The 7,125-nt window shown below is 63.8% G+C and overlaps 1 protein-coding gene across 1 annotated transcript; it reads right to left on the bottom strand.

Annotated features, from left to right (window-relative positions):
* Nucleotides 1-4,937: 4,937 nt before the first annotated feature.
* On the bottom strand, nucleotides 4,938-7,074 carry DGUOK (deoxyguanosine kinase). Its single transcript, XM_042835190.1, has 8 exons — nucleotides 6,978-7,074; nucleotides 6,398-6,631; nucleotides 6,208-6,317; nucleotides 5,986-6,134; nucleotides 5,763-5,910; nucleotides 5,572-5,687; nucleotides 5,399-5,498; nucleotides 4,938-5,293 (listed from the first exon to the last, which is right to left on the bottom strand). The coding sequence occupies exons 1-8, from the start codon at nucleotides 7,072-7,074 to the stop codon at nucleotides 5,231-5,233; spliced, it is 1,017 nt and encodes a 338-aa protein (XP_042691124.1). The 3' UTR covers nucleotides 4,938-5,230.
* Nucleotides 7,075-7,125: the final 51 nt, after the last annotated feature.

Here is a 7,125-nt window from a genome sequence, read left to right as displayed (position 1 = left end):
GGCAGATGGAGGATCCCCACCGCGTTCGGGGCCGAGCCCGGTGCCGCCGCCGGGGTGCGCCGAGGGATGAGCTGGGGGGGGGGACGGGGGGGGGGGGAAAGGGGGGAGGGGGGGGGGAGGGGGGGGGACCCGCGGCCCCCGCCCCGTACCCCGCAGTGACGCAGAGCGGGGACCGACCCGGTGCGGGGTGACAGCCGTGACGTCACCGCGGCCCCCGGCTGCCATGGCGCTCGGTGCAGCGGGGCACGAGATGGGGGAGGGGAATGGGGGGGGGGGGGGGGGGGGGGGCGGGAGGGGATAGGAGGGGAGAACCACGGAGAAAGGGGAGGGGGTTGGGAGGCAGGAATCGCCGGAAAATATATTAAAAGCGGAAAAACGGTATTTTTCGGTAAGGATGGGGGGAGGGGGGCACCGGGGCGGGTTGGGCGCACGGGGAACCCGTGTTGGGGGGGGGGGGCAGCCGAAGGAGGGGTCCCGCCCTGCCGCCCCGCTTTGTCCCCGACCTCCGCCACGCCGCCCCCGCCCCGGCCCCGCCGGGCCCCGCCGCTCCCTACCTCGCCCCGCCGCTGCCCCCGCCGCTACGAGGCGGCCATCTTGTGCGGCGCTGCGCCCGCCCCGGCGCGGGGGGGCTCCGCCTCCACCCGCCGAGCGGCCCCGACCGGGGGTGGCCCGGGGACGGCGGCCAGCAGCGAGCCGTCCCGGAGCATCGGGCGGGGGAGGCGGGGTGTCGAAGCGGGGGAGGGGGAAAGGGCTGCGGTTTGGGGGGCTGCAGGCCGACCGCAGGGATTGGGCGCGAGTTCGGCTGCAGGCCAAGCACGGAGCAGGACAGCCGAGCAGCTGCAGGTCCAGCGGCAGCACCGGCCGCAGGCCCGACTGGAGGCATGGCTGCAATCACAGCCACGGGAGCAGAGACGGGTTGTACTGCAGGCCGGCTATGTATCCAGCTGCGGGCCCAGCCAAGGCCCAGCTATAGGCCACACTGCAGCTGTCGGTCCAACCTTGGGCCCAGCCACGGGCCCTGCAGCCACAGGCCCTAATACAGGCCCAGCCACAGGAGCAGCTATAGGTGTCCAGCTGCAGGCCCGGCCACGAGCCCAACCAGAGACATGGCCACAGAGCAGCGTAGTCTGAAGTTGATAGCAGTAGCCACAGGCCCAGCCACAGGACCGGCTCCAGGCCTGGCTGCAGCCCAACGGCAAGCCCAGCTGCAGGCCCAACCGCAGGCTTGGCCACAGGCCCGGCTGCTGTGAGCTGACCTGGCCAAGACGTTCTGCCAGCACAAAGTGGGTCACAACAAAGCAGCAGCAAAGCGTCAAGAGTGGGTGGTGGTTGAAGGTACCAACACAGAACCAGAGCGCTGTGATGCTGTCGTGCTCCATGTTGGCAGTGGGACCAGGCTGTGGTGAGCGGGGTGTGGATGGACTTGTGGTCCGTGTGCCCTACATGAGGAGGTGGCAGCAGCACTGTAGTGGTGTGGCAGGTGTCACACAGCTGTCCCCAAAGTGGCTGAATTCACACCCGGCCCGTAAAACAGGGTCCACCACCTCCATTTTGGCTGTTATACCACAAAATCACAGTGGTGGTGTAACATCCCGCTCCCCAGTGCCTCCTCAGGGACAAACCCTCCTTGTCCTGGGTTGGAGTGATATCACAGCTTTTCTGCCAGCAAACACTGACCAGTTTGGTTGTCAGGATAAACTTCTGTTCAGACAGAGTGGTGATACACTGGCACAGCTGCACAGGGAGGTGGTGGAGTCACTGCCCCGGAGGTGTTTGAGAGCCATGGAGATGTGACTCTTGGGTCAGTGGACACAGGGGGTGGGCTGGGGTTGAACTTAGGGATTTTAGAGATCTTTTGCAACCTTTATGATTCCATGAAATCAGGGAAACCCTCCTGCCCAAAAGATGGACAAATTCAGTGCAGAACAGCTCAGGGTCCCGTGCACCAGTACCAGGGCTTCCCTTCGGGGTTTGCTCCCTCAAAGCTGATGGAGGGCAGCCAAGCAGGGCTTTGCAGTGTGCTTTTTGTGTTGATTGGGAGCAGTTGATGAGATGCTGATTTTTTACACTAATGAACCAGGAAGATGGAGAGCCATTTGAGGAGGGTGGCATTGGCAGCATCACTGAGCAACGACAAATTTCAGCCTCCAGCATCTTCCTTCTCTGTTTTGCAAGAATACCCATGGCTCAAAGAAACCCAGCAGGAGGAGGAACAAGTGCAGTGCTGGAGTGATGGAGGTGCGAGGGCTGAGCACAGGAGGTTCACAGCCAGCGGCACTCAGGGAGGAACAGGCAGAACCGGTCATGGTACAGCCAACCCTTGGGAGAGGCAAGGGGACGTGGGAACAGCATGCTGAGCCCAGGGCGTGCAGGGACCCGCCGGGAGCTCTCGCCCCTTGACATGAGGGGGGCTTTGGGGAAGCCCCTCTGCTGCCACCATCATCCCCAGCAGTGTCTTATTGAGCCACTTTTAACATTGCAGCGACGCAGAAGGGCAGCCTCAAAGTCCAGGCTCAAGGATGTTTTTAATGGCTTTTTGTCAAGGGCAAAGTGCGTGCTGCTGGGAGGCAAAGGGGCTGATTTACAATGCAGGGGCAGAAAGCCCCAATGTCCCCAAAATCAGCTGCTCCCTGGGCCTCAGCTGTCACCTCGCCTGTGGCTTTAAGGCAAAATCCTGCCCTCACAGGCAGCCTCTCATCCACCTGCAACGGCTGTGAGGCCCCGAAAAGTGAAGCAGCAACGCTTGGTGCAGGGCAGAATCCCACAGTGACGAGCAGGGAGCGCTGCCCCATCCACACCTCTTGGCTTAAAGCTTTGCCTGAAGTAAAAACTGTGCTCTGAACAACCAAAAAGAGCCAGGAACCCCCCTGAAATCAAGCCCCAGAGACAAGGGAGGGCCAACCTTCGCCATCTCCTATGGTTAAAGAACCGTATGTGCCGTATCATAAATCATCTCACTGCAACCACCAACCACCCCAAGCCGGTAAAACCAGAAATGTGGGTGCAAGGTGCTGCACTCTTTGTCCCGTGTGCAGATACAGAAATTGCCCTGACTTGTTGGCCTCGCAGCTGGTGCCAGGGGCGCTGGGCAGGGCGGGGTGGCCTGGGGACAGGGCTGTCCCCTTCATCGTGGGGCCCCCCAACAGCACGGGGGTGGGGATGGGGGTGGCGGTGGGAGAGCTCTTGCACGGTGTTTTGCCATTCTAACACAAAGAATTGGCAGAAAGAAACAAGTCATAGTGCTGGGCGATCCCCCATCCCCACGCGCTGGCATTTTGAGGGGACCAGCTGAGATTTTGGGGGCCATCACTGCAGCCTTTAAGCCAACCTAAGCCACAGACAAGCACCCTCTGACCCCGCACATCGCCCCGAACCACAGCGGGGGGGTGCAGGGAGGGCAGCACTCACCTCTCAGTGCCCCATGGCCACGAGAGAGTGATGCGCTGGGGGGAGAAGGGGTGAGGAGGGGCTCCCCGCTTCCCCCTCCTGAAGGCTCATGCAGGGACAGAGGGAAGCACGGGAGGGACGACTTCACTTTGCTACCCTGCTTCCAACAGACAGCATCCATGCGCCCCAAACTCTTGGCAAAAAGGGGTGCTTTCCCCTTTCCCCCTCCCCCTCTTTTTTTTTCTTAATTCTTTGCAAAACTTCAGCCTTCGCTCGTGCAATTTCAGCCCGAGGCACAGCGGCAACTTTCTGTCTGCCGATACGTACAGAAAGAGCGTTATCCGATTAAGAAAAGGGGAGGGGGAAGGTCGGCACGGCTGGGGCTGGGGACGGAGCGATGGAGCCGCCGCCGCCGTCCTTTGTTCTGCGGCCGCCACTCGGGGGGGTGCGGGGAGGGCAACGCGGGGCTCTGCGGGGAGCGAGGGGAGAACTGAGCCCAAAGGCTGTGGGGTCGGAGGTGGCCCCAGAGGGGAGGTGCGCTCTGCTGCGGGCACGGGGGGGGGGGGGGGGGGGGGGAGGGGGCTGTCGGTGGGGGTGTGCGGCGGTGGTCGTTGTTGTTGTAGGGCTGTTGTAAGGGCTGCGTCAGCGTCCCGCTCGGGTGTTACTGCAGGGTACTCAGCGGTGGGGCTGATGGTTACCGCAGGGCTGTGGCGGACCGTTGTTGGCGGGGTCCATGTCAGCATCCCCGCTGCTTATTGTTGTTGTTGTTGTAGGGTCGCCAGCTGTGGGCCCGTGCCGGGAACCGTGCTCTGTGGTTGCTGGGTGGCTCTGGGGGCTCCGCAAGTCCCACTGTTACTGTGGGGCTGCCTCTGCCCCCCTCTCCCACTCCCACCAGGCTGCCCTGCCCCACAGTTTCCTACCTGCCCCACCCGTGTTTACATTGGATCAGTCAGGTGGCCGCAGCCTCCCGCACTCAGGGCAGAGTCCTCCTTGCACCCCCCTCCCCACCCATTCCAGGGGTGTCCAATCCAGACATGAGGACACTGCCCACCCAGCGGGCACCGAACCCTCACCATTCCCCTGCCAAAGCAGTGCAGTCCTGGGAGCCACAGCCGAGCACTGTGCCCCACAGAGACCCCAATCTCCCCCTCCCCCCTCCAGAGATAACCAGGGGGGAAAGAAAACCAGGAGAAACAGCATCCCTGTGCTGTTGTTATCCAAGCACGACTCCCGCACAGGCCCTAACAGCCACCTGGGGGCACAGCAAAGCTCTGCCTGCCCTGGAAAAAAAGGATTTAGGAGATGAAAGACACCTCTGACCTGTAGCAGCCCTCATGAGAGATTTTATCCTATAAGAAGAAAGGGAGAGATGAGCCTGCTGTCTGTCCCAGGAGGCCCTGTCCCCAGCAGTGGGCATGGGGGGGGGGTTCTATGTGCATCTCATCCTCTGCACAGTGAGGTGCCCCCACATCTCTCCTTTGCTCGAGGCAGAGAAGAGCTGCGTGACGCTTTTGGTTTCAAGGAGAAAATAAAAAGAAAAAACAAACAAGAAAGCATCTGGATTTTGTTGTACCCTAAACACAAATAAAAGCAGAGATTTTTGCTTTGTTTTTTTTTTTTTTTTCTCTGTTTTCCATTGGAATGGACCCAAGCATGTTCACCCTGTGCTGCAGAACAGATGTGGGGGGGATCTGTGGCACGTGTAGGGCTGCAGCTCCCAGCGGCCTCGTGGATACGCACAGTGCTGCTGCAGGGAGTGCAGCTCAGGACCCAGCAGCAGTGCCAGCCGTGTGCCCATCCTCGTGTGCCCATCCTTGTGTGCCCATCCTCGTGGCCATGGGGCTCATTTGGCCTCGGGGTGTTGTGGTGGAGCTCGGTCTCGCAGCGCCTTCACGAAATCCTCCACCTGCAGGATGGGATGGATGGCACCAGCTGTGCAGCACGGCGGGGATGGGCAGCATCACCCACAGATGAAGGCTGAAGGCTGCAGGTCAGTTGGTGCCGTACCCACCCGTGCCATCAGCGCGTCCTGCGCAGCTGCGTCGTGCTCAAAGTCCCCTTCAACGTCCAGCACCAGGACGGGGACGTGCCTCACCTCTGCGAAATGCACCCTGTGGAGGGGCGGGAGAGGTCAGAACTGGGGAGGGCAGAGCAGGGGCGGGTAGAACCGGGCAGGGCTCTCACTCAGTGCTGCGCTCCAGCAGCCACCGCTCGTGCTGCGCGTGGAGCTGCTGCAGGTACCGCAGGGTCACGTCGCGCTCCTCCGGCCTCGCCCGGCACCGCAGCCGCTCCAGGCATCTCTGCGAAGCAAAGCGCCGCGTATCGCACCCGCACCGCTTTCCCGGCCCCTTCCTCCTCCTCTCCCTCCCGCACACCTGCGGGGAGGCGCGGAGATAGAGGAATGCGTGCGGGGCGGTGTGCGCGCCCAGCTGCCCCACGAGGAACGTGTGCCACTCCTGGTAGACGGCCCACTCCAGAGCGTCCAGCTGCCCGCCCTCGAACAGGCTCTTGGCGAACACGTACCTGCGGGCGGAGCAGAGGGGGGCTGACACACCCGCAGCGGCACCGGACTCGCACGGGGTCCCCCCCGCCCCGCACCTGTCGCTGTACACGGAGCGCTCAGAGACCCGCACGGGGCCCTCCGGCCGCTCGAGCTGCGCCTGCAGGCGGCCCAGGCATGAGAAGGTCTGGAAGGTGAAGGCCCAGCGCGCCGGGTCGCGGTACAGCCGCTGCAGGAGATTTCCGCCCTGCGGGGAAGAGCCGGCGCTCAGCCGCGGGTCCGCACCCACGCGGGTCTCTCCCCGCACCGCCGCCGCTCACCTCCGCCGCGCCCGCCGCCACCTCCCGCCAGCGCGCCACCGGCTCTGCCGCCCGCTGCCAGGCGGGGAAGGCGCGGCCCAGCAGCCGCAGGAACGTCGATTTGCCCACGGCTGCGGGCGGAGCGCGGCGGTCACGCGTGGGACCCGCGCTCCGCCGTCGCCCCGCCCCGCCCCGCCCCGCCGCCCGGTACCGATGTTGCCCTCCAGCGCCAGGCGCAGCGCCGCGCCGCTCCGCCCCATCCCAGCGCCGCCGCTCCCGGTGTCGCCGCGCGCGAATGCCATGCAAATGAGGGGGCGGGGCTTTGCTGCTTCCGCGTGACGTCGTGGCGCGGGAGAAGGGGCGGTGTCAGCGCGCGTGGGCGGGGAGATGGGGCGGGAATATGGTGATTTATGCAAATGAACCACCGCCATAGGGGTGGTCTCGGCTGCGTTGGAACGAGGAAAGGGTGGGGACGGGGAGTGGTGTTGAGGAGGCATCGGGACGGGGTGAGGGAGGTGTCAGCGCGGGGAGGAGACGCTGCGAAGAAGTCGGGGACACCACCGTAGGGTCCGAGCACCACCACGTGGTTGGAGGCATCAGCGACAGCTGGGGCACCGAGATCGTGGTGGGACATCGCGGTAGGATCAGGGCAACGCCATGGCGTTGGGGTTGTCGTTATCAGGTCGGTCACCACCATGCGGTCAGGGAAACCACCACGGGGTCAGGACACCACTGTGGGGTCGGGGCAGCACCATGGGGTGTGGGCACCAACAAGAGTCGGAGGCACTCACAGCAGAGTGAGAGCGTGACCATGAGGCTGGGGGCACCAAGAGAGGGCTGGGGGTCAGGATTGCGCTCATCCTCCCCCCGCTGCTCACTGCTTTCCATCCCGCCCCCTCCCACCCCACAACACTTCAAAATCTCCCAGAGAGGGGGCAG

This window comes from Centrocercus urophasianus, unplaced genomic scaffold (genome assembly GCF_019232065.1).
Source record: "Centrocercus urophasianus isolate 14NV4802_14NV808 unplaced genomic scaffold, USGS_Curo_1.0 seq_50, whole genome shotgun sequence".
Lineage (NCBI taxonomy): Eukaryota > Metazoa > Chordata > Aves > Galliformes > Phasianidae > Centrocercus > Centrocercus urophasianus.
The sequence above is the reverse complement of the archived record's forward strand: the minus strand, read 5'-3'. Positions and strand labels throughout refer to the sequence as shown.